The sequence below is a fragment of the Artibeus jamaicensis genome, unplaced genomic scaffold (assembly GCF_021234435.1).
Source record: "Artibeus jamaicensis isolate MK-2021 breed Jamaican fruit bat unplaced genomic scaffold, CSHL_Jam_final contig_414, whole genome shotgun sequence".
Taxonomy (NCBI): domain Eukaryota; kingdom Metazoa; phylum Chordata; class Mammalia; order Chiroptera; family Phyllostomidae; genus Artibeus; species Artibeus jamaicensis.
The window spans coordinates 5,966,282-5,990,790 of NW_026521822.1; the positions used below are offsets into that span (position 1 = coordinate 5,966,282).

The window sequence follows — 24,509 nt, forward strand, 5'->3', positions numbered from 1 at the left end:
AATCAGGAGGAAAAAAGATGAAAAAGAATAAATTTCAATTGCATAAATCGGCCTTAAAACTTTTAACACTGAACTTTAAACTTTAATCCTCTATATCAAGAAAAATTCTAGTGAAGAACAAACCATCATTATATGACTTTGAGGTCTCTTCTTCCTCTAAGTGCTCAAATGCAGTGACAAAGTCATCCTCTATGGATGACACGGACTGGTTAGTATCATCATCATCTTCATCAGTGGTCTCAAGTTGGCACTTCTGATGCAAGTATGTGTCCAGGGTGTATCTCATACCAGCAGTATATTTACTTAGGAGACTAAAGATAAAATCAATTCTGAGTCTTGGCAATGTAGGTGGTGACACTCTCATGACACAAAGCATTCCAGAATGATGACTCTTGGGAAAGATGATAAAAATATTTTAATTTCAAAACACATTATACATGCAACACATTACACATACAAAACAGTATCTGAAAGTATAGCCTACAAATAAATGACACAATCTGGGGGCAGGGGGGGAATGTATGCATCCTGAAAGGCTCCCTAATTTTATGTTTAATTCTTTTTCTTCATTCTTTCTCTACTTTTCTCACTCTCTAATCTCTTTTTCTCCCATATTTCTATTATCCAGGTATTGAAATTCTACCTACACTATCTCCTTAAATATTACAGAATTTACCATCTATTCATTTGGCAATAATATTTTCCTATGTTATTGTATAGCCCTGTGCTATTTCTTATTTAATCATTCACCTAATTCAGGGCAGGGGAGGCTGGGATGGGAGAAATAGACATAAAAACTGTACTTGAAAAATAATTAAAATTTTTTTTAAATCTAAAAAAAAAAAAAAATCATTCACCTAATTCAACAAGTACCCTACAAACTGCCTGAAGGCAGGAACCAGGTACTGTTCTATTTTTGTTTCCCATTTTCTTGTAGTGCTCAGCATGACATCAACTTCTCTCCTATCATAAGAAAATAATCCCCTCCTTTTACCTAAATTTCCCTAGTTTTACCATTTATAATAATGTTTACAGCTTTAAGAATATGTAATCAGACTTTCCCATACATACTACCTTTAAAAATGTAAATACTACAAATGATTTTTAAAAAAACTAGAACCCGAATATAATAGCTACTCACCTCTTATAGTCTAACAAATAAAACAAAGTAAATATAAATGAAGAATATAATTAAGGAAATGAGGTGAGCAGTTCTACTTTTATGTGTGGACCTAATAATACAGTAGTAGTCTTTTATACTTGGAATAAGTAATCCAAATTTTAAATCTACTAAAGTTCAATTTTTAGGAAGTAAAAAATTCAAAACATTTTTCTTTGATGCATTACCAATAAAACAACAGTAAAGAACTAAAAGCTGAATGTTATAAAACAAATTACCTGTTTGAAATGGTAACAACTTTGTAAAAATACATGTCTACCTACACTGAATTTAACAAAAAAAAAACCAAACAAACAGATAAAGTATGTTCTCTAAAACATAGTATGATATTAATATAAATTTGGAATTGGCCATAAATGGGGGAAAATTCCTATTGCTTATAGAAGTTCAAGAAATCAGAAATAAATTTTCAGAAAAAAACTAATACATACTTCCATACCATTTATGGAATTTCACACATGGAAAATCTAAATAAAGCTATGACCAAAATTATTCTATTCCCTCAATGATTTCAAAGCTTTATGAGTTAGGTTTTTCATGAATCATATTTCCTTGAATATGATTTCTTCTTTAAAAAAAGAAACCTCAAACATTTAAAAGTTTAATATTCTCAATCAAATGTCACTGTAAAACTTGCCCTGAAAAATTCATTAGAAATGATCAATTACAGTTACCTGATTTAAAGGACCATTGTTTATACCTGGTGGTTTATTTACATCCTTCATACAAATAATTTCATTTTCATTTAGACTACAGAAGTGCAGTGAATTCAGAAGGTCTGGAAGTTCCAAAGAAACTGCAGCTAAATCCTGATTTAAAACAATAACACAATAAATAACACTGCAGGTTAACACTTTTGTTATGGTTCCTATAATATGGGTCCCTATCCAAAAATTGTAAGATCTACTAATTAATAAATTTTCCAGTTCACGACAGTTAACATATGCAGTTTATCAACCATACCTAATTTTTTTTAACTCAAAAATAAAATGTACTGAAATTTTTTAATACCTGCTATTTCTGGAACCTTTTAAACGTATTAATATCAAGCTACAAAATTTTTTTACATGCTACCTCAACACATCATGACAATTAGGCATGATAGTTTTTAGCTGCACATGAAAACCTGCAGTCCTTTAAGCTTAACTATGAAATTTTTCATACAGGAGTCTTGCCTACGGGTTGTATTTCATTGGAGATTAAGTTTCCTACTTAAAAAATACAAGTCTACCTTTCTGTCTTCCCTCTCTAAAGCATTATGTTAGACTTTAACTGAAGGAAAGGAAAATAGCTTCCCCCTCAACATTTGTCCTTTTTTATGTAAATATTTTACCCAGTTTAAAACTTTTTAACATTCTTGACCCCTCACAGAGTACTTTCCTTTGTAATTATGAGTTTATCTGTAACTCTTAAAGAGGAGATAGAATACGGAATAAGAGATAAGTACTTTGGAACACTTCTCTCCAGCCTTACATTCCCAGGAGTACGCCCTCTCTTGTGCCTTCTAGGTATTTCCTTCAGGCAAGAGTACAATCAAGACACACACAGCTTTCATTTGTTATCACCTGCTATGCATTGTTCACACAGAACCACAGTGTTATTTCTTCTTCTATTAGGAGACTTTACTGCCACAAAAGGAAACATACAGCAATCAGAAATCTTAAGAAACTGAGGTAAAACAAGGCCTGAGCTTCAACCACGCTTCATGTGACTGAAACTTTCTTTTGCTGATCCTAATATCAACTCTCAGTCACTCTGTAAATTCCTTCATAAATGAAACAAGCTAAAAATTTTGCATTGTTAATATTCTTTTTATAAATTTTAGCCTTTAAATTCAGTAATTTTATCTCATTTTATAATATAAGAATTGACTGTTGAGGTCAGATTATAAAAACCATCCAAATTAAAAAACAAGTCTTGCACTGGCTGGGGTGGCTCAATGTTGAGCACTGGCCTGTGAAGGTCACTGGTTCCATTCCTAGTCAGGGCATATGCCTGGATTGAGGGCCACATCCCCGGTTGGGGGGCGTGTGAGAGGCAACTGATCAATGCATCTAATGTAGCTCTCTGTTTCTCTCCCTTTCTTTCTCACTCTCTTCCCCTCTCTCTGAAAGTAAATAAATAAAATCTTTTAAAAAAATTTAAAAGGTCTTACATTCTACCTTAGGCACAGAATGGAGAAAAAGTTAGCTCACGGTTTGCAGCCTTCTCAGATAAATGACTTTTGTGGTCTCCTAACCTAAAACTGCTTTCCAGAACAAGAATGCTCAGTGAAAATGCTAAAAAGTGAAAATGTCCACAGTACACTCAAAAGTTGATCTCAGAATGCTACCTTTTACCTTTAAATGATAACAGAGGATTTCAGTATAAGTTTTTGGTTAATAAGGCAAATTTTTCATGGTCTCAAAATTTGTTCCAAATAATCTCTTACGCCCCACTCTAGTTCAATAAATTGACCATACCTGTATGTGAGAAGCATCTGTTTCTTCATTAAAACCTAGAAATGTGACCTAAATAAAAAAGGAATAAAGCTCCATTAATGTGGGTTTTAACATTTTATGTCTGTTAGATTATTGACAACTGAGAAATAGACAAAAAGCACATAAGACATTAAAATACTGTCCATATAAATATCAAAACACTGTGTTGCACGCCTGAAACTGTTTTATGTCAATTAGACCTCAAATAAAGTAAATAAATAAAAATGTTGACTTCTTTAGACAGAATGACTAATTTTTTCAAAGAAGGTAGCCCTGGCTGGTGAGGCTCAGTGGACTGAGTGCCAGACTGTGAAGTAAAGGGTCGCCAGTTCAATTCCTAGTCAGGGTACATGCCTGGGTTGCAGGCCAGATCCCCAGTAAGGGGTACACAAGAGGCAACCATACACTAATGTTTCTCTCCCTCTCTTTCTCCTTCCCTTCCCCCTATCTCTTAAAACAAAAACAAACAAAAAAAGATAGTGACAAAAGTGTTTCACCAAAGATTTGGCTCCATAATGCAGTCCTCCAACCTCCCCCAAATTCACTTCTCCAGCAAGTTCAATCAATTCTACTCCCATAACATATCTCACATACATCCACTTCTCTCCATTCCCCCTGCCACCACTTCTCACCTGTACTAATACAATCCTCTTCCACCTGATCCCAGTAATTGTCATGTCACCTGATTGTCAAAAGCCTTCCATACTTCCAAGTGCAGTCCCGAAGCCCCAAGGCTCTGGATTAACTGCCTTTGATCTTACCTCCAGTTCATTTACACATACAGACTCCCTTTCTGGGTTTAGAATATGCCCAGTATGCTTGCCTAAGGGCTTTGCAGTATTGCCCCCTCACCCTGGATCTCTCTTCCCTGGATGTTTCCATGCCTAGCTCCACCTCATTCTTTAAGATGCAACTTAAATGTCATCTCTTCAAAGAGGCTTTCCCTGAGTAGGCCCTCAAGTTTACCTCCTTAGTGGTTCCCTGTGATATCATCACTTATTTCCATGAGTGCCCTTATACAGAGATTTCTCTGCAGAAGTTTACATAAATTAAATCAATACAAAAACATACAAATGGTAATTAACTCAAGATGATGGAATTAAAAGTCGCTGTATTTTTTCCACTTTTTTCACTGTGGTTTTCCCCCCACTTCACAAGATAGTCATTTTCTTTTTTTAATAAAGATTTTACTTATTTATTTTTAGAGAGAGGGGAAGGGAAGGAGAAAGATAGGGAGAGAAACATCAATATGTGGTTGCCTCTCACAGGGTCCCAACTGGGGATCTGGCCTGCAACCCAGGCATGTGCCCTGACTGGGAATCAAACCAGCAACCCTTTGGTTCACAGGCCATCCCTCAATCCACTGAGCCACACCAGCCAAGGCAGTCGTCTTCTTTTCTATGCTTTTACTATTTCTTATTTTTCTATAGGGAATGTGTACTGCTTTTATAATCTGAAAAAAAGTATTATTTTAAAGTTTATATTCCCTTTGTCTTTGACATCATTGAAGAAATATTTTCTATTTGAAGACAGAACAGTAAACTGCCTACTAAGTAAGCACTGGGACTAAAAATAGGAAATACTTAAATGATAGCAATATGGATAATCAATACTAGAAATTAAGGGAAAATAGTATAATTAAAATATAAAACAACACAGAATATACTTTTGATCTCTTTCCAATGATTCAGAAGCAAGTCAGAATCTAAATTACCCTAAGATTTTATTCTGATTTACTAGGGTTATTACTTGACAGAATTATTAATTTCTAGAGGCCCAGGTAAATTGTTAACCTCTAGTAATTTGTCTCCTCATCTATAAAACTTAAGGCAATACACAGTTGTGAGGGTTAATCAGATAATGTAGAGGAAAGTGTCTGCCATATCACAGGCACTCAGTAACAAAGAGACATTCAATTAACAAATTTCCTTCCTTTCTTCGAAAAGATACTTAGTGATATGTACACCCTAAAATGAGACAGAAATTCCTTCTATTCTTTCAAGTTTCCTTTCACTGAATACAAAAAAGAAAGTAAGCTGACTCGGGGCTCTGAAGATGCCAGCAGAGCCTCACGTGGCCCACTGATGGAGGCCGTGCCAAGGGACATGGGCTTGCAAAGGCAGGATGTAAGGGCTGGAGAGACACAGGCTGGAAAACTAGGGCAGAAGGACACAGGAGACTCGTCACACTTGGCAACAACTGAGGAGATTGAGGGTGGCTCAGCTTTATGAAAATAAAGAAAAAAGGAAAAACAAGGTAAGAGTCAAGAACCATAGAAACTGAGCTGATACAAAAAGTCTACAGTCGGAGAACACTACAGTCCTGAAAGGCACACTCATCACCCTGTGGAACTGCTTCAAATACAGTTTCTCAAGGAATAGGAAAGAAAATCATTCCCAAATATAGGAATAATCACTATTTTATCAGTACCCTGATTTCAAACATTTTTTAATAATCCAATACCTTATTTTTCAGATTCAATAACCTAATACCTTATCTCTATTTTTTAAGTTAATATTTATTTATTTTTTTTTTACAGAGAGAGGAAGGGATGGCGAGAGAGAGAGAAACATCAGTGTGTGGCTGCCTCTGGCATGCTCCCTACTAGGGACTTGGACCGAAACCCAGGCATGTGCCCCAACTGGGAATTGAACCGGTGACCTTTTGGTTCACAGGCCCGTGCTCAATCCATGGAGCTACACCAGCCTGGGCTTTATCTCTCTTATCATAGATGTGTTAACGGACTATGGTTATATTGCAGAATAAAAATATCTTTTTATAGTAATAAATTCAAAGAAAACAGCTGAGCAAGTGCTTTGTCTTCAAGTAGTAAATATTTTAATTGCAAAATAAACATCACTGCACTACTTTTCATTTTGAATCAAAGTACTGAATTTAAACAATCAAGAAAACTAACAATAACCCCAAAAAGATTATTAAAAAAGTATGTATTTCATGTTTCACAATAGAAAGCTTCAGTATTAAAGTACCAGTTACTGAATACAGCAGGAATCATCTAATACAGCACCGTCTGCCTGACGAATGGCCAACAATGCCTACACACTGAATTAATGTGCTCATTACAGTGCACTGATTAATGGGTATTAAAACAGGCACTTCTCATACACATATTCACATGTAAAGATTTTAGGCATTTTACAACTAGATCATGTAGTTCTATGAAAATACATTGTGCTTTATAAGGAAAGGGTACACAAAGTATGTCAAACCTCTGTCAAAGTGGCATGTTCATCCCGCTTTAAACAGTCCTCTGCTGATACACTGCATAGTTCCTTCTCACTCTGTAATAAAGACTTTATAGACTGGAATACATCTTCACTGAAACTCTGAAAATAAAAGACATTCTTAACTGAGTTAGTTTTTAGACAAGATAAAGGATTCAGGAGATTTTCTAGTTTTAAATGGAGAGTCAGTAACTCTCCAATTAATATTCATTTGGTGTACTACTGTATCTTTTGATAAATATAGAACTCAATCCAGCTAAGAGGAAAAAAAAGAACCCACGCATTCACGCTGCTAGAAGACCACAAGGCCCTCACACTCACTGGGTTCACTTACTCTTACCCTACATTAAAACCTAACAGACTTCCAGCCAAGATGGGGGCGTATGTGGAGACACTGTACCTCCTTGCACAACCAAGTTTAAAGACAACAAAGTTTTAGTAACAAAAACACAACCAAAACACAGAAAATCGAACTGTACGGAAGTCTGACAACAACTAACCGTTCAGCCAGACCGGTAAGAGGGGCAGAGTCAGCCACTGGCAGACCAGGGTCAGGCAGGAAAAATCAGCCTGACTGACCCAGGAGTGCAGGCGGCCATCAGCAGATCCCAGGTGTGGGGTGGCAACGGGCAGACCCAGTGAGGGTGTAAGGTGGCTGGCTGATCGCGGTCACACATTCCTGTGCAGATAAACCAGGTGAAGGAGGGAGCAGTGAGACAGAACACGCAGGCTAGGGCCCCAGCAACGAGAATTAAAGCCTAAAAGCACCAATTGGAAAAACTCTCAGGGTCGAGGTGCTGGGAGAAGCTCCCAGGCTCACAGAGAGTTTGTTGGAGAGACCCACAGGGTCCTGGAGGGTGCACAGGTGCAAACACCTGGGATCCGGCACCAGGGGGGCCAGGTCTGCTTGTGGGAAGCAGCACAGGGGACCAAAATCTGAGAGAGAGCTTGGAACAAGCGCCATTGCCCCCTCTGACCCTGCCCCCACATACAGGGCCACAAACCAGCAACTGGGTGGCCCCACCCTGGTAAACACCTAAGGCTCTGCCCCTCATACATAACAGGCATGAACAGACCAAAACATTATGGCTCAAGAACAGCTCAAAGCCCCAGAGCCAATAATTCTAAGTGACCAAGAGACAGCCAACCTATCAAATGCACACTTTAAAACACTGGTGATCAGGATGCTCACAGAACTGGTTGATTTTAGTCACAAATTAGAGGAACATATGAAGGCTAAACTAATTGAAATGAAGGGAAATGCACAGGAAACCAATAGTGATGGAAAGAAAACTGGGACTCAAATCAATGGAGTGGACCAGAACGAAAAAAAAAATTACCGAAAAGAATGAAGAAGCAAGAATTCAAAAAAATGAGGAGAGGCTTAGGAACCTTCAGGACATCTTTAAACATTCCAACATCTGAATTATAGGGCTACCAAAAGGGGAAGAGGAACAGCAACAAATGGAAAACTTATTTGAACAAATAATAAAGAAGAACTTCCCCAATCTGGCAAAGGAAATAGACTTCCAGGAAATCCAGGAAGCTCAGAGAGTCCCAAAGAAGTTGGACCCAAGGAAGCACACACCAAGGCACATCATCATAATTACATTAGCCAAGATTAAAATGAAGGAGAGAATCCTAGAAGCAACAAGAGCTAAGGGGACAGTCACCTACAAAGGAGTGCCCATCAGACTGTCAGCAGATTTCTCCAAAGAGACCTTACAGGCAAGAAGGGGCTGGAAAGAAGTATTCCAAGTCATGAAATCCAAAGACCTATATCTAAGATTGCTCTATCCAGCAAAGCTTTCATTTAGAATGGAAGGACAGATAAAGTGCTTCCCAGATAAGACCAAATTCAAGGAGTTCATCATCACCAAGCCCTTATTATATGAGATGTTAAAGGGACTTATCCAAGAAAAAGAAGATAAAAATAATGAACAGTGAACGGACAGCAAACTCACAGTTATTAACAACCACACCTAAAACAAAAGCAAACTAAGAAGACAGCTAGATCAGGAGCAGAACTATAGAAATGAAGATCACATGGAGGGTTAGCAACAGGGGAGTGGGAGGAGGAGAAGGGGGGAGAAGGTACAGAAAATAAGTAGCATAGACGGTAGGTAGAAAATAGAGGGCAGGGCAAGAATAGTATGGGAAATACAGAATCTAAAGAACTTCTGACACATGGACACAAACTAAAGAGGGGAATGGTGGGGGAGAGGGTGTGCAGGGTGGAGTGGAATGAAGGGGGGAATAGGACAACTGTAATGGCATAATCAATAAAATATATTTAAATTAAAAAAAAACTAACAGACTGCATACATGATTTCGAAGTCACTGGCAGAACAGAAGATCTGCCAGTTTATATAAGGAGTATGATGCCATGGAAGCTACAGTAAAAGGGATGCTAACAACAGTAATGACTCTCATAATCAGGTAGTTATGGAGAAAAAAAGACTTAATAACCACAAATAAGACTTTCCAGGGCCATTAAGATAGACGTATAATATGTGTGAGGGAAGACCTTCCAGATTAGGCAGGAGAGGATATCATAAGCACAAAGTACCACAGGTAGGAAAAAGTTACATAAAGAAAATAATGCGCATTATAATAATCAGACGTAAGTAGAACATTAATCTCCTTCTACCTAACTCTCCTTCTGCTGATTTGCTGATACACTCTTCTATTGGAACTATCCTTATTCCCCAATATGGCCCTGTAAAAATCCTACCCATCCCAAACCTATGAAGATTTCCCATCTCTTTGTCAGAATAAACCACTCTCAAAGTTCCTTCTGTATTCACTGCACTTTAAGATCATTTGATCTACATTATATTATAATTACTGTTTTCATTATGTATCTGTCTTTCCTACCCATTAAACCATTGGGTTTAATTATTGAGGCCAGATATGGTAAAACTGTATTTAACTCATTTTGTTTCCCTACATTTCAATACCTCACATGCTACAGGGTGGAGAAAAAGTAGGTTTACAGCTATGAGTACACACAGCACAGGTTTATTCTTGTATTCTTACTTATTAATTACTGTATTATTTTTCATACAAATAACTGGAAGCCTACCTTTGCCCCATCCTGTATATTAGCTCAATAAATGTGTGCTAATTTTAATAAACTGAAAATTAGTGGAAATCTTCAGTCTGAGAAGAGATACAAATATGAAATTAAAGCAGTTAAGAAAAATGTAGTTAAACTTGAATGTGAACTATCAATATGAACTCAAGATTCCCTAAATATATGTACTACACTTTCCACTGAAAGATCATAGAAGCAATGACCCTCAGTAACAAGCATACCCAGAACCCACAATTTGGTTTCTAAATACCATGTGCCAATAAAAAAAACTAGAGCTTCTTGGGAAATGGGTTAGTTCCAGGTCTAAGGTGTAGAAAGTATGAAGTGTAGCTGACACATCTCACTGTGATGGAATGCAAAACAGTGAACATCACTGTATACTAATCCACTGGATTAAAAGCTACTTGGGAACAGGATACTCACATTGTCTCACAGAACCACCCTATAGATTACTTATTAATTACAAAGGGATTGTGTGTTATCTTGGAGATTACCTGGCATCTCCTGACCTGACAGAGTGGAAACACCACATCACCTCTGGGGGTCCCTGCTAAATCTAATCACAGATGAACTCCAAATATGGAGATTCTATGAGACAACTGGTCTTCACTTCCAAAGATCTGCTGTCATGAGAAAAGAATCTAGACCACTGAAAGGGACTTAGGAGACTACAAAGACACAATACACAAATATAGAGTATGAACCTCACTTGGAGCATTGATGAGGCAAGGGAAAGCTAACATGGATACATATTTGAGACAATTAGGGAAATTTGTGTATGGACTGTATGTTAAATGATATTACTGAATTAATGATTTTTGAGGGATGGTATGAGGAATGATGCTGATGTTAAGAGCATGCTGACATATCCAGAAGAAAAATAAAATAATGTCTGCAGCCCCCACTAACACACAGTTTCAGAAGCTGTGGAGGAGAGACTGTTTCCTGACATGGCTGCTACTAGACCCTGAGCTATTTAGATCCTGGCCAGGAGAGAGGCTGTTTCCCATAAATGCCCTCAGAGACAATCTGACTCCCCTATGCCCCATGCTGTGCTGGTTCCTGGAACAGGTCATCGCCTTGCCTGGACAAGCATAAAAGGCATTTTCCCTTACCTGGGACCAATCCAGTATGTTCATCCATCCTGCCCTGTTCTACATAATTCTTTAGTGCCTGCCAAGTATCACGGAGATTATCTACTTCCTCTTGCCACAGCCCAAGATGAGCCTAGGTTTCCTTTAATAAACTCTGTTAACTGCTGAACTGGAGTGGCTTACTTCTTTCTTCAGTCTTTCCCTGCTCTCTGCTTAGAGAGGTAGATTTTTCACTCTGGATTTTTCCCTGGGTCTGCATGTATGAACAGAAGGGAAGTTTGAATGTATACATGTGCATGTATGTGTGCACACGTGTATAAACACAGAGATAGAATGATTACGGTAAAACGTTAACAGGGTGAATCTACGCGAAAAAGTGTATGTGGGGTTCATTGTACTTTTCTTCCCCCAACTTTTCTGTGAGCTTGAAAATATGCAAAATTTTAAATGATTCTGTTTTCTTTAATAAGTGCAGGTTTTCAGGCTAAGATATGAACATGAACTCAAAAAAATAAAATTAAAATGCAAAATCTGAACTTGAACTACCAATATAAACTCATGACTACAAGAAAGCAGTGGGCATTCCTAGTACCTAGATCTTGGTTTCTAAATACTATCCAGGGTTCTTTGTCTGAAGTAGGGAGAGCAGAAGGTGAAACTGGGGTCAATCTGTAGTAGCAGAAATCAAGGCAGTAATCAAAGAATAATGACCCTGAGACAGAAGGACATAGGGACCAGCTACCACGGGCTCCCAGGAACCAAGTTTGGGACAATCTGAGCAACATGAAATAAAAAAATGAGTAAATGAATAAATGACTATAAATAAATAAAGGGTTGGAAAATACAGAATTTTTTAAATCCACAAGTCCAGAGCAATATGAATAAACAAATGAATGAGGGAAAATAAAGTCACTTGCCACCATGGAGGTAACTATTCCACTAAATTATTAATCTGAAAAGTGGTACTAAAGGGCATTTACCCTTCCTTTGTAAGAGATAGTATGATTCATCTAAGGTTAACAGAGAAAGCTTTTCTTAAAAAAAAAGAATGTCATCTAATAAATGTAAAAAGAGAGAGAAAATTAGGAAAATCACAATTTTGCAACTTCAGGAAATAACAAATTCAGGAAAGGGCTATCAAGAAATGCCAAAAATATCAGATGAAAGGTTGTTAGAAAAAAACAAGATATATGTACACAACCAAGTATCATCCCAGGCATTATTAGCTAACTAAAAAATATAAAATGGACAGCTCCGACAGAGTTACTACCTTACTCAACTAATTAATAGTAGCACTGTTGATCATAGGAAAACCTGAAATTGTCTTCATATCGCCCTATAATGTATTCTTGCCAAATATATTTAACCTGAACCTAATTAATCCTTTATACCTAACTTTTAATCTGTATAAAATATAGACGAGAGAGAAACATTAGATAGCACTGTGAGAAAACAACCAGACAAATCCACAATGTGGAACATTGTACAACACACTGACCTAGACTGTTCAAGAAGTCAGCCTTCAAGGTATTTCAAAGAGAGGAAAAGAGGGGGTGAGGAAGGGAGGATTTTCCCATCTGACAGCACTCTCATGGACATGGCGAATATTCCTGAAACCATGAGAACTCTCTGTAAGAAGCGTGGCAGGCACCACCCTACAAAGTGACGCAGTACAAGAAGTACAAGACCCCACATTGACGCAGTACAAGAAGGGCTCTACACACCCAGGGAAAGCAGCATCCTGACAGAAAGAGGAGCCATGGTGGCATACTAAGCCAATTTCCCAGAAAAAGGATAAAACTATAAAAGAATTTTGCAGAGGTTTGAATGCATTGAGCCCAACTGCAGTTCTAAGAGAATACTAGCTTTAAGAGATGCAAGCATTTTACACAATGGGATACTACTTGGCCATAAAAAAGAAGAAAATCTTACCCTTTGTGACAGTACAGATAGACCTACAGAACATGAAGCTAGTCAGAGAAAGACAAATACCATATGATTTCACTCATACGTTTGTTCACTTATATCTAATGAACAAACTGAACTAACAAGGAAAATAGAGACAGATTCATAAATAGAGAGCAGGATGACAGCTAAGGAAGGTGGTGAGGTTAGCAGGTAGAGAGACTGAGCAAAAAAGGACTCATGGATATGGACATCAGTGTGGTGATTTTGGAGAGGGCGGGGGGTGGACACAAGGGGACTAAATAGTAAGGGAAAAAAATAAAAATTAAAAAGAAACAGAGCCCTGGCTGGTATGGCTCAGTAGATTGAGTGCTGACTTGCAAAACAAAGCACTGTCAGTCTGACTGCCAGGCAGGGCACATGCCTGGGTTGCAGGCCAGGTTCCCAGTAGGGAGTGCGTAAGAGGCAACCACACAGTGATGTTTCTCCCTCTCTTTCTCCCTCCCTTTCCCTCTCTAAAGTTAAATAAATAAAATCTTTAAAAAGAAAAAGAAATGCAAGCATTGTGAACTGGGTGAATATAAGAAAAAAGGCCTCATGATCCAGTTGTAAGCTTCAGTTTTTGTTTTATTATGAAGGCAAAATCTTCAGATTATGTTTAAATTTTATAAATAAATGAAAAGTGGAGAAATTTCAGACCAAAGAAATGTAAACATGTCATAACCATCAAATGCAACTTAAGGTCTAGGAGCTTAAACTGAATTCAAAATAGGAGTTGGAAGGGCAAAATCTATAAAAAACATTTTAGGGTAATAAAGGAAATCTGAATATGGCTGGGTATCAGATATAAGGAGATTATATTTAATTTTCTTAGATGTAACAATAGTATTATTATGTGGAAAGATGTTTTTATTTCTGGGAGAAGCATGCTCAAGTGTTCAGAAGTGAACAGATATTAAGAGTTTAACTTTCAACTTCTGCCAAATAATAAAACACAAACACACACCAAATAACACAACATATTAACAACTGTTGAACACTAGTATTTGGCATGCATATTTATGTGTTGGTATACTATGCTTTTAAATTTTCAATATGCTTGAGATTTTTCATAATAAAATGTTTTTTAAAATAGAGTAGAAAGCATAACTCTCTCTGATTTTCCTAACACTTGGTTCCTAATAATATTTAATGTATCCCTACCTTTAACACAAAGTAAAAGAAAATGTAGAGAATTCGACTACACCTTTCATTTTACACATAAGCCATTAGGAAAGTATTTTTGGCATTAAGCCACACCAGGGAAGGCATCAAAAGCCGTGTATGTGTAGATATAATACACACATATATAAACAGTATATAGTATTTGAATTCACATACTTTTATCTAAAAGAATGTCCAAGTATTCAAGTGAATTCAAAGCAAATCTTTACCGTGTGCCTAATATAGATAACGTGCTGAATAACAAAAGACATTAAAACAGTAGTATGAAATTTTACCTGTGGCCTAATTCCTTATCTCAGGAATATATTGGTAAATTCAAGTCAAACAGGTATGTAACATTATGCTTGAAGAACAAGGTCACTAGCTTATTACTACATTTTGTGTGTATAATTATTAATATAAGGCAATCAGTATAATTTAATTATTAATTTAAAGCTACAGGTCCTGCTGCTAATATGAAAAAAGTATAATTAATATACTACAGTTTACAGAAAGTAGAAATTTGCTCACTACTGATTATCTAATACCTAGCATAGGACCTGACCTATAACACTCAAATTTATATTTGCTAAATGAATAAGCAGAAAGCACCAACAGAGAGGCGAAAGTGGCTGAGTGTCCATAAAGGCAGGAGGTGGGAGCCCTCTAACACACCTGGACAGCAATGCCCCTGACAAAGTGGACATAAGTATGCTCTGTGCTGGCACAGACGTCTTGAGAGGAGAGCAGGGCCAGACTGGTGATGCTGCTACAGGGTAAATTAGCCACCAAAATGCCACATGTCTTCAGTCCTTCTAACCCAGGGGAAAGGAGACATGGATGAATGGATGAATGGATGGATGGATGGATGGATGAATGGATGAATAGATGGATGGATGGTAATAGTTTGGGGGGAGAGCAAAAGGTATATAAGAAAACTTACAACTGATACTCGTGTTGCTACAAGATAGAAAACTATCTGCTGAGAAGAAATGGGGAGACGCTGCGATCTTTATGAAACAAGGTTCAATGTCTTCATGATTTCCTATCACTATTGTCCCTATTATAATCTTTGCAGTATTTTAATGTTACTAATTTCAATGAGATTAATTTAAAAACAAGAATATCATAGCTGCTTTAACAAAAAGAAAGATTATCATTTTTACTAAAACTGTCACAAAAAGTAGTCTAATATAGAGAACTTACTTTTCTGACAGGTGCTCTAGTCTTCATGTGGATGTTTCTGAAAGTCTGGAAGTTCGCCATAACTATATTGCTGTTGTATGTATTAATGAAGAGTTAGTCTATAAAACACCTAAAGAACATATAATAAGACAAAACAATTTATTAACTTTAGTGACTTAGTCACTAAACATAGTCATTAAAAAAAAAATTCTGAGCCATAAAAATTCATTTAGCAACACAACAGAATCCTTGAAAAATGTTAATATTGGTACCTTAATAAGATAGCAAATTACTACAAAAATCTTCTTTTTAGGTTCAATATTATTATAAAGTAGTTTATACTTACTCAATCTCACTGTCCTTATTGCAAATAAGAATTCTGAAAGCCTCGATAAAAAATATTTTAAAAACCTTTTAAATCTAAAATACAGAATACCACAAAAAGAGTCCCAGCCTTCTTGTCTCCCAAAAGTAACTCTGTCCCTATAGGAACTGTGAATGCTCTATATATTCTTACTTCTTGGGCAGGAAGGTTTAATAATATATAAATAAAAATGTGAATTCTGTACATTTCAAATTAAAATCAGATACAAATTCTTTATACAGTAATCTTAACAACATATCAATGATTAGAGTTCAAAAAACATCTAAATTAAATGATGAATAGTACTTAAAACACATGGGCACACACACACACATACCCCTTAGGAGAACCTCTAAGTCTTAACTTTTTATCAATACTTTAATAAAATACCTTTGAGAGCTGAAATGAACTCAGCACTACCCACTCAATATTGACATCTGACCACAGTAAGTTGTTCACTCATTCAAAATGTACTTGCATTACATGCTATGGATACAGGGAAGAACAAGGCAGGAAAATGTTTTATTATAGTGAAAGGTGGGAATGGGAATTGAATTCTAAATCACTATATAACAAAAAATTTGGCCCTGGCTGGTGTAGCTCAGTGGATTGAGCACGGGCCTGCGAACCAGACAATCGGGGTTTGATTCCCAGTCAGGGCACATGCCTGGGTTGCAGACCAGTTCCCTGCAGGCCAATTCCCAGCAGGGGACACACAAAAGGCAACCATACATTGATGTTTCTCTCTCTCTCTCTCCTTCCCTTCCCCCCTAAAGATAAATAAATAAAATCTTAAAAAAAATTTTGACTCAATAAAGATTTAAGAAATGGTATAGATTAAATCAAACAGGTCTTGTAATTACCTAGTAGAAATTTTAAGGACATTTGATTATAACATAAATTTTATTGTAAAGAATTTATATGGAAAACAAAATTTCAACCCAGAACCAGAAAAAAAATCACTAAATTTTAGTGGAGTTCTAATTTTACATTCTCACACTATAGAGATAAAACTGAAGTGTGTGTGCACACACACACCTTCCTGTAGAGATTAGTAGATTCTAATTTTTAGACAAAGAATTACGATGGCATAATATCCCTAGTGGTTTCTCGAACGATAAAATTTGATCAATGACTGGAACTGAAGAAGTATAGTACAGTAAGAAAAACAACAGAGGTCCCAACAGTACAAGATCGAGTGATACATCAGGATTCAGAAAACTATATTTCTGTTCCTGTTTTACTTCTCATCAGCTTTGTTTCCTCTAGGTAAACCGCACTCATCTGTGGATCTACTTCCTCAATATATACTCGTGTTACCTGACTTACCTAGCAAGTTTATTGTAAGAATCAAATGGAAAATAATTTACATGAGGCAGTTTGGAAACTATGAAACATATGTAGAAGAAAAATTAAAATACTTAGTTTCGGAGCAAAATGAACAAAAGGACCAAAATTATCAAAACCAAAATGCTGCCCTAGACGAGTGGCTCCATTGGTTGGAGTGTCATCCTGTACACCAAAAAGTTGTGTGGTTCAATCCCCTGTTGGGGCATGATGTGTGTGTCTTTCTCTTACCCTCCCCCCTTCCCTCCCTCAAATCAATAAATGCATCCTTGAATGAGGATTTTTTTTAAGTATAAATGTAAAGATTTATGTGGCCAAAGCAAATAAATAGTCCTTTTATTTGTCCCAGGCCTACTCACTCTCTTTGCCCCCCACCCCCCAGAGTTCTCTTCAACTGCCAGAAGTCCTTAGAAGCAAATGGACTTGCCTCAAACGTCACATAAAACGTACAACACAGAAGTCAACACAAGGGTTCCAGAAAAGCAAAACTCTCAAACTCAGCACCTGAGCAAACTGCCACCGATTTTCTGGAGGGCAATTTTGAAATGCATGTCATAACACTGAAAATATTCCTCCCCTATGACACAGCAATTCTACCTCTGGTAATCATCAAAGGAAACAGTGATTCTGGAGCATTAATATTCTAACTAAAATTTAGAAAGCGCCAGGTGCTTTGCTAAGAGTGTTACATCAACATCTCACTGAAGCCTCAGGACTGGGAGAGTAGTACTCCAAGTTTACAATGAGAAGAACCAGCAAGGAGATAGTAAGCAATTCATCCAGGCTTACACAGCAAGCAGCAGAGCTAAGACTCAAATCCAAATCATCAAACTCTAATACCTACATCTGTAACCACTCCACTATTGTGTATAAAGGTATGAAAAGCTGTCCATCACACTGTATAAAAGAGAAAAATAAGCACTCAAGATGCCAGAAAAAGGAGAGTAACTGAATAGCCTGGAGCACATTCCTAAGATGGCCGTGGCAGCCATTTAAAAACAATGCTAAAGGACAGGCATACAAAGCATCTTCACTTTCTCTGACTCTTGTAAGGGTGCAGCTGAGAAAAGAAATGGGAAAAAGCACTCACCTTTGCGGCTGCTGGCTAATATGAGCAAAGATTAAACACTAACTCACCAGAGGCTTCACCAGGAAAGAACTGACCAATTATCTAGATGAGCTGCTCACCTGAAGGTCGAGATGCCATGCCCCTGACGCAGAAGAAAGAGTTCCAAGGAGCTTGCTGGGAGGCCTGGATGCTCGGAGACAATGTCCTGGATCTGACATCGCTAAGAACCCCAGTTTGCTCTACCTACAACATTCCAGAATAGCCAACCTAGATAGACTACTCTTTTCAAAGCAAATGGAATCCAATATGGACCCAGGAAGGAAAAAAATTTTAAATAAATGAAACCAATATAAGAAGGAATAAACTAAAGAAAGAAAAAAATCCAGACAAATATAATTATGCCACCCAAAGTCACATTATTTATTTTCAGGATACTACCTCAGAATTTATATTAATAAAAAAGATACTAAATTTAATTCCACATCTACAGATTTCACGAAAGGAACAAAAATACAGCATTTCCCCCTAGGACATCTTTGTGTTATAATAAACTTTTCACTTAATGCTTTTGGTTCTCTGACCTATCCTGGGGAAAACTAAGTGTGTTTCTCTATAGTCAAAGAAATGAAAGTAAACCTAGATCATTTTTTTAAAAAGCAGATCAGAGAGAAGAAAGTACAGATGAACAAGGCAAACAAGTCAAAAGTGAGCTGCTAGAGCTCAGGAAAGCCACAGGATATAAAAACAATACTATGAAATCCCTTAAAAGCAGCAAAAAAGCAAAATAGATATTGCTAAAAACACCAAACACCAATAAAGTTTTAAGAAATATCACAGAATGCAAAAGAAAATAAATGAAAGCAATTAAAGAAACAATTCTAAACAGTACAGCAAACAGAGGGATAGGACATTGAATAAATTATACCTAGCCTTTGATCCTGCGATTTCACGTCTTATCCTGCATATATACTTACACAAAAGTCATGTATATGTGAAGGTAGAAGAATATTCATTAAAACAAAATAAGATGAAACACTAAAATAATCTAGAAGTCCATCAATTCAAGTACATTATAATATATTTATATGGCTATTACCCAGTTGTTGGAAAGAGTTCGATCAATACATACTGATATGACAGCATGTCCACAAAATACTAGTAGAAAAAGCAAGTTACAGAACAGTGTAAATAGTGTGCTACTTGTGATTTAAAAAAAACTACAGATACAACTGACACACCTATGTGTATGTTTGCACACACACCTAGGATATATGACAAATACAAACTAAATTCATGATAGTGGTCACACATGAAAACCAAGTTTTTTTGTTATAAAATGTTGTGACATTGGAAGATGATAGGTTATTAAATAAAATAAGGCAGGTTCCAGCATGTTCACATTATCCCCATTTTGTATAAAATCTGCATCACTTATGTATTTATATGTACTATAAAAAACATACTACATAGGTATAAACATCGGTTTTATCTGGATGTGCAAACATTTTTTTATAATAAGAAAAAAATATTTCCCAAGTCTTTCCTCCTCTCCTCTGGACTAAGAAATGTTTGAGACACCGTCATCTATTTCTTGACCCTTTTATAGCATAAGTTAACCAAGCCAAGGAGTCTCTGAAACGCCTTCCTAGTCTTCCATCAACAATATTGACCTATCTTGACTCTCTTCCTACTGCACTGGTTCTCAAATATCAGTACACATAAGCAACGGCTTACTTCTAATATCTTCCCTCACCCCCAAAGATCCAGACCCAGGAGGTTCTACATAGAAAAGAGAAATCTTTATTTTCAACAAGTACCCTGTTTTTTCTGATTAAAAAACACTTATCTCTCCAGCCATTACATTAGTTACCTTCCCTAAATTCTTTCATACTTTGTTATTTAAATACTAATATTTTATAACATCCAACCTTATCCTCTTTAGTATTCATTCTTTTTAGTTTTCCAAGGATATTTTATCTCTACTGGTTTTTGCTGTGCAAATAACTCCCTAATACATTTCTCTTCTATTCATTTGTTAAACCTTAGTCTCAGGTTCTTATGTTCAATTTTCTTTTAGGTACTTCTGACTAAATATCACAATTACTCCAAAATCAGTATGTTCAAAAACTGAATGAAATTTTCTCTCTACACAATCTCCTCCTGTATTCTCCATATCATGAAGAGTCAGTAAGGCAATTACTGAGCCAGTAAACCAAGCTAAAAACTGACCTTTCCCTCAATCCTACAGACTACCACATCCAGTAAATCACAAGTCCTGACCCATCGCGCTCCTAAACGCCCCTCAAATCTACATTTTTTTGCACCAGCTGAACTGATACTGACTCTTCATGCATCAGTTCAAGGGCCTCCATCCTTGAGGAAGGCTTGGCTCATGTCCTTGCCCCAACAGTAGCCACCTCCTTTATGTTCCCACAGTGGTTTGTCCTTTATTTTTCTGGTGTCACTGTTTGCATGTGTCCCTCCTATTGTGAGTTCACTGAAGACCAAAGTGTTTTACTGAATTTGTATTCTAACATAGTAAACATTCAAACATCTGCTCAATTAATAAAAGGTAATCCTTTTTAAAGTGAAAAATATGCCTTTACTTGTTTAAATGGGATACATTTAATGAATTATTTGAGAAAACACAATTAAGACTTTATAACCATTTCTAATTTTATATTTGGGAAGTATTTATAATAAATGCTCCAAATACACATTTTCACAAATCCCAAATGCCCAAGTGTTAAAAGTTAATATTCTGTTGAATATAACAAAACAAGGTAAAGATATATAAAACACTGGTTTTCAAACATTGGACAACAGCAATGCAGGACTATGACCTGGCTACTTCCAGTCACACAACACAGGGAAAGGAAGGCCAAGCAGTCTGGCAGTCTGGCAGTCTGGCAGTCTGGCAGTCTGGCCAGGCTGCAGATGCAGAGATCAGAATTTAGGAAGGCCACGGAGTCTTGAATTTGTAGGGCAAAGTACCACAGGGAGGGCTCAAAAAGAGAGAGCTTTAGAAATGTGCAGATGAGTTCCCCTAGAGTCCTTGGCTGAATACTGATCTGTGCTGAGCATCTGAGGTAGGGAAATAACTACCAAAGAGCAGTACGCCAAATAATAAATGGAGCCAGACAGGGCTTGGAAGAGTCTGTGCTCCTACCAACCAGCATGGAAACACCTTGCCATGTATCAGACGATGGACAGACTCTTCGGAAAGAACTGCATTATCAGGTTGGCCAAAAAGTTAGTTTTTTTTCCATAAGATGACTCTAGGAGTGCTTAGCTGTCTCTAAACTTTATTTGAAGCAATTTTTAAAAATATATTTTATTGATTATGCCATTACAGTTGTTCTATTTGCCCCCTTCATTCCCCTCCATCCTGCACCCCCCACCCCAGCATTCCCCTCCTTTAGTTTATGAGCATGTGTCTCAAGTTCTTTAGAGTCTATATTTCCCATACTATTCTTGCCCCCCCTATTTTCTACCTATCTATGGTACTTATTTTTTGTACCTTCTCCCCCCTTCTTCTTCTCCCACTCCCCTGTTGCTAACCCTCCATGAGATCTTCATTTCTATGGCTCTGCTCCTGATCTAGCTGTCCTCTTAGTTTGCTTTTGTTTTAGGTGTGGTTGTTGATAACTGTGAGTTTGCTGTCCTTTCACTGTTCATCTTTTTTTATCTTCTTTTTCTTAGGTAAGTCCCTTTAACATTTCATATAAGGGCTTGGTGATGATGAACTCCTTGAATTTGATCTTACCTGAGAAGCACTTTATCTGTCCTTCCATTCTAAATGAAAGTTTTGCTGGACAGACTAATCTTGGTCGTAGGCCTTTGGTTTTCATGACTTGGAATACTTCTTTCCAGACCCTTCTTGCCTGTAGGTCTCTTTTGAGAAATCAGCTGACAGTCTTATGGGAACTCCTTTGTAGGTGACTGTCCCCTTATCTCTTGCTGCTTCTAGGATTCTCTCCTTCACTTTAATCTTGGCTAATGTAATGATGATGATGTGCCTTGGTGTGTTCCTTCTTGGGTCCAACTTCTTTGGGACTCTCTGAGCTTCCTGGATTTCCTGGGAGGCTATTTCCTTTGCCAGATTGGGGAAGTTCTCCTTTATTATTTGTTCAAATAACTTTTCCACTCATGGCTGTTTCTCTTCCCCTTCTGGTACCCCTATAATTCGGATGTTGGAATGTTTAAGATGTCCTGGAGGTTCCTAAGTCTCTTCTCATTTTTTTTGAATTCTTGTTTCTTCATATTTTCCTGTTTGGCCATTATTTTCTTCCTTCTGGTTCACTCCATTGATTTGAGTCCCAGTTTCCTCTTCATCATTATTGGTTTCCTGTGCAATTCCCTTCATTTCAATTAGTTTAGGCTTCATATGTTCCTCTAACTTGTGACTAAAATCAACCAGTTCTGTGAGCATCCTGAGCACCAGTGTTTTGAACTGTGCATCCGAAAGTTTTGCTATTTCTTCGTCACTTAGATTTATGGGCTCTGGGGCTTTGAGATCTTCTTGAGCCATTTTGGTCTGTTCGCTCCTGTTAATTATGAGTGGAGCCTTAGGTGTTTACCAGGGCAGGGCCACCCAGGTCACAGGGTTGTGACACTGTATATGGGGGCAGGGTCAAAGCAGGGAAATGGCAGCCCCCTCTGCTGCCTCTCACCGCTGGGGCCTGCTCGGTCCGGGCGTCTCACCGCTCACTCTCTCATTGGTCTATCTGTGCACAAATGCCCGACAACAGTCAACCCGCGCCCTGCGCCCTCACTGGATCCACCAGTCACTCACTGGGTCCGCCTGTTGCAACCCAACACCTGGGATCCATGCACCTGAGTCCGTCTGACCAAGTTTTCCTGTGCAACCCCGCTCTGCCAGCTGCTGGCTTTGTCCCTCTTACCAGTCAGGCTGAAGAATTTGTTGTTATCAGACTTCCGAAAAGTTCAATTTTCTGTGTTCTGGATGTGTTTTCTGTTGCTAATATTTTGCTGTCTCCCAACTTGGTTGTGTGAGAAAGCTTGGCATCTCCACCTATGCCTCCATCTTGGCGGAAGTCCTTTGAAGCAATTTTTTAGACTGTATTATAACAGAGGTCATATTATAGTACATTTAAAAAACATTTATCAAAATTAGTAATTTTTATGTAGCCATTTTAATATTCAAGATGGAAGAAAATACACAACATTTTTGGCATACTATGCTTTATTATTTCAAGAAAGGTTAAAATGCAACTGAAAAGCAAAGAAAGATGTGTGCAGTGTATGGAAAAGGTGCTCTGACTGATCAAACATGTCAAAAGTGGTTTGTGAAGTTTCGTGCTAAAGATTTCTCAACAGACAATGCTCCGCAGTCAGGCAGACCAACTGAAGATGCAGTGGTCAATTTCAGATACTAATTGAGAACAATCAACATTATACCACATAGGACAGAGCTGACATACTCAAAATATCCAAATCAATAAAGTTACTGGTGAAAAGAAAAATATGTCTTATATTTTACGGAAAGAATTGTATGGACATTTTGGCTGACTGAATACTTGGGGGACAAGTCAGCAGCACACTAAAGGCTGTTTAGGTCTCACCTAACAAAGCTAAGGGAGGCCTGAAAACAATCTAACAGATTCCAAATAAGCCAAAAGTGCACCCCAACTAAATCCAGCACTCTTAGGAATACAACAAAATCAAACTAACAACAGCATAAAATTTACTGGCATGCAATAAAAAAAATTACTAAAATGTACACCCATTTCAGCAACAGCAGAAATGATAGAATGAACAGATGTTAAAACCATGCTATAAATGTGTTCCATACATTCAAGAAGACAGAGGAAAACATGATGACAAGGAGAGAACTACAAGATATAAGAAACCCGCACTAAAATTCTAGAGATTAAAATAAAATATACTAAATAAAAAACATACTAGACGCAATTAATTAACACTAGAAACTGCAGAAAAGTCCAAAGGCACAGCAATGGAAACTATGCACAATGAAGCACAGTGAGAAGAAACTTAAACACAAACAGCAGCAACAGTAGCAGTGAGTCACTTCAAAAGGTACTGAAGTCCCAAAGTCTGAGGGCAACATATAAAGACAAAATAATACAGAATTTCACAAGTTTGATGAAACCATCAAGTGAATGATCCAAGGAAGATCAATAAACCCTGGGAAGAATACACAATTTAAAAAAACCCACACCAACACACATCAAAATTAAACTGCTAAAAACCAGTGCTAGAGAGGAAAATCTTTTTTCTGTCTTTTTTTTTGTAATTATGTTATTGTTGTTCAATTACAGTTGTCTGCATTTTCCCTCTAAAGAGGAAAATCTTAAAA

At 37.2% G+C, this 24,509-nt stretch overlaps 1 protein-coding gene across 4 annotated transcripts in view; it reads right to left on the bottom strand.

Annotated features, from left to right (window-relative positions):
• AKAP11 (A-kinase anchoring protein 11) overlaps window positions 1–24,509 on the bottom strand; it is a 54,128-nt gene that overhangs the window by 23,115 nt on the left and 6,504 nt on the right. For 3 of the 4 annotated variants that reach the window (XM_037148561.2, XM_037148558.2, XM_053665404.1), the window contains exons 2-6: window positions 15,411–15,519; window positions 6,891–7,007; window positions 3,643–3,690; window positions 1,855–1,989; window positions 124–391 (exon numbers count right to left, since the gene is read on the bottom strand). In XM_037148561.2, coding sequence (XP_037004456.2) covers window positions 124–391; window positions 1,855–1,989; window positions 3,643–3,690; window positions 6,891–7,007; window positions 15,411–15,470 — 628 coding nt within the window. In that variant the 5' untranslated portion in view covers window positions 15,471–15,519. The remainder of the gene's footprint in view (window positions 1–123; window positions 392–1,854; window positions 1,990–3,642; window positions 3,691–6,890; window positions 7,008–15,410; window positions 15,520–24,509) is intronic. The other variant, XM_053665405.1, reaches the window with a different exon arrangement.